We start from the raw sequence: 2,566 nt of genomic DNA, 5'->3' as shown, positions 1-2,566 counted from the left end.
ATGAATGTCACAAATCAGAGGGACCCCTGCTGCCATGTCTGGATGCAGCGGTGGCTGCGCAGTAAGAGGAGAAAAGAAGGGAGATGGAAGGGCAGAGTTGTGTCTTTCTGGCTGTGTTGCACCGTGCAGCTTCTAGGTGCCCCCACTGTCAGCCCAAGATTGATGGATAGGGCTGCGCATCGCACATAACATCAATTCTGTCCTGCTTTCGCTTTCATTCTGAGCTTCACGCCCTCATCACTCCTCCCTCTCCTTCTTTCTCTTTCTCACCTCTCTCCCTCCCCTACCTCTGCTGCTGCTGCTGCTGCTCCCTCGCCGGCTCCTCTCTTCCATATTAGTTTCCAAAAGGCATCTTTAAAGCTGACAGAGAGCATGCTGTGAGGCAGCAAGCAAAGCGAGGCGAGCGGATTGCTATCTTTGTGACAGCTTTTCTGCCCTGGCAGGTTGCGTTAAAGCCGGGGAACTGGACTGGACTGTGGTTTTTCGTGGAAGAGGTGGAGGAGCGAGGGGGAGAAGTGAGGGGCAAGCTGGACAGATGGAGGACGGCATCCAGCACTTGGGACACTGCGTGGTTGATATGAAGGAGCTGAGCGCCAACCCTGAAGGACTGAGTGCTGCTGGTGAGCTGCCTGCGCTGTGTTGTTTGTGAGACTTACTGAGTCCTCCTTGCTCCAGTGTAACTCTGTAACTCCTTGTCTCATGTAAGATATGCTGCTGTCTCTGTAATGTGCCGGTGGAGAAATGTCTCGCTTTCTCGCACACAAAAAAATGAGTGAATGCGTCTTTGACAGAGTAAAAACAACAAGGGGGGAGGTTTTGGTACAAAGATTTATGACTGCGTTTACTTTGATACTTGGGAAAACTCATGTCCTATTAATGCAGATTCTGTCAAATTAAATCAAACATTTATGTCATTTACATGAGTTTTCAAATCATTAAATGATTATTTTTAAAAAGTAAAGCTTATACACAATGTTATGATTTCCAGGTAATATTAGGGCTCTATTTTTTTGGCATACTTTTTCTTTTTTTTTCTTTTATTTTTTTTTTGCAGTGTCATGTTGATACCCCACAAGTCTTGTGATTCCACAAATTATGCCAGGTAGCCAACTTTAAAGCTCATTGGCTTTTATTTCTGCAGGTTTTCAATTAATTGCTTTTGCAATGTGAGTGCATTATAGTCAAATTATTTCAGTTCTCCGCATCTATAAGTGTATGCGCATTCATTATGTTACAAAAAATGAACTTTTTGAAGGTTTGGTCATCTTTTTTGTGGTTCTACAAGAAAAAAAAAGTTTAACATGTTTGTTTCATACTTCTGTTTGAGCATAAGAGTTTGTGTGTGACTACAGCTGCATTCACACTGCAGCTCTTATTGTTTAAATCTGATTTTTTTTTTTTTTTTTTTTGCTGAGTTGTTCACATTATAATTTAAATGTGAACGCCATCAGACTCCTGTGTGAACAGTCCACAGCCCTTAAGTGACCCGCTTGCGCAGAAGGTGAAGTGACGTCACAGAGCCCAGCTATGTTATGACCCCTCAAGTTTAGCTTGAACAGAGTTGTTACCCCAAATAATAATGAAATCCAAAACCTTACTTTCTTTCCACTGACTAGCTCCGTCAACTGTGTCTGCCATGCTTGTTTTGTCACATGTTTACATTTGATCTTGCCACTTCCTGCCTAATCCAGTGCAGAGTTGTGACATCTGTCACACTGCAATGACGTAAGTCAGATGAAATGTGACATGACAGTTTAGACTGAGGTCACTTTGAAAAGCATCAGATATGTATGTATATGATCTGGGACCACATATAAAAGTGGTCTGGGTTGAATGTGAAAAAAATAAAATAAATCAGATTTGTGATATGTGATATAAAAAAGTCAGATTTGGGCCACTTTTGCCTGCAGTGTGAATGTAGCCTAAATGTTTCTTTTTTATTTGCATGTGATCTATACATTTATACTTTTAATGCTATTTTGATCCATACAGTCTGAATGTGTTGTCATTAATGAGCAAAGCCAGAGACAAACTAAACCAGCTGATCATCACAACAAGAAAAGGTTGGAGATCCTCCATATAAGCAATGCTAAAAATACTAAATGAAGAGTTGCTAATCTTTTGCAGACATGCAAGTTCAAAATGATCTTCTCTGAAGGGATAAACAAAGAGAGCTGCACAAAAGGAGAGAAAGCACAAGTCATGAAGCTTCTTTAACAACACCACTGAATATCTGAAACAGCCTAGTTGTACAGTTACCAACATGGAAACATACAAATCTGTAGAGAAAATGACAAAGTCATTCAGACACAGCCATGTTTGCACAAATACACAGAACCATATGTGGCCATAATCAACAAGCACTGCACACAAGGACGACCACTTCTATCCATCCATCCATCCATTCTCTTCCGCTTATCCGGGGTCGGGTCGCGGGGGCAGCAGCCTAAGCAGGGAGACCCAGACTTCCCTCTCCCCAGCCACTTGGGCCAGCCAGCTCCTCCGGGGGAATCCCAAGGTGTTCCCAGGCCAGCCGAGAAACATAGTCCCTCCAGCGTGTCCTGGG

At 42.8% G+C, this 2,566-nt stretch overlaps 1 protein-coding gene across 2 annotated transcripts in view; it reads left to right on the top strand.

Moving 5' to 3' along the window:
• The first annotated feature begins 308 nt into the window (after window positions 1-308).
• The window catches only part of inpp4b (inositol polyphosphate-4-phosphatase type II B), a 165,749-nt gene continuing 163,491 nt past the window's right edge, over window positions 309-2,566 (top strand). Inside the window, exon 1 of one of the 2 annotated variants that reach the window (XM_017408879.3) lies at window positions 309-620. In XM_017408879.3, coding sequence (XP_017264368.3) covers window positions 536-620 — 85 coding nt within the window. In that variant the 5' untranslated portion in view covers window positions 309-535. The remainder of the gene's footprint in view (window positions 621-2,566) is intronic. The other variant, XM_017408889.3, reaches the window with a different exon arrangement.

Source organism: Kryptolebias marmoratus, linkage group LG3 (assembly GCF_001649575.2).
Source record: "Kryptolebias marmoratus isolate JLee-2015 linkage group LG3, ASM164957v2, whole genome shotgun sequence".
NCBI classification, from domain to species: domain Eukaryota; kingdom Metazoa; phylum Chordata; class Actinopteri; order Cyprinodontiformes; family Rivulidae; genus Kryptolebias; species Kryptolebias marmoratus.
Note: the sequence above shows the minus strand (reverse complement) of the source record. Positions and strands in the feature narration are given on the sequence as shown.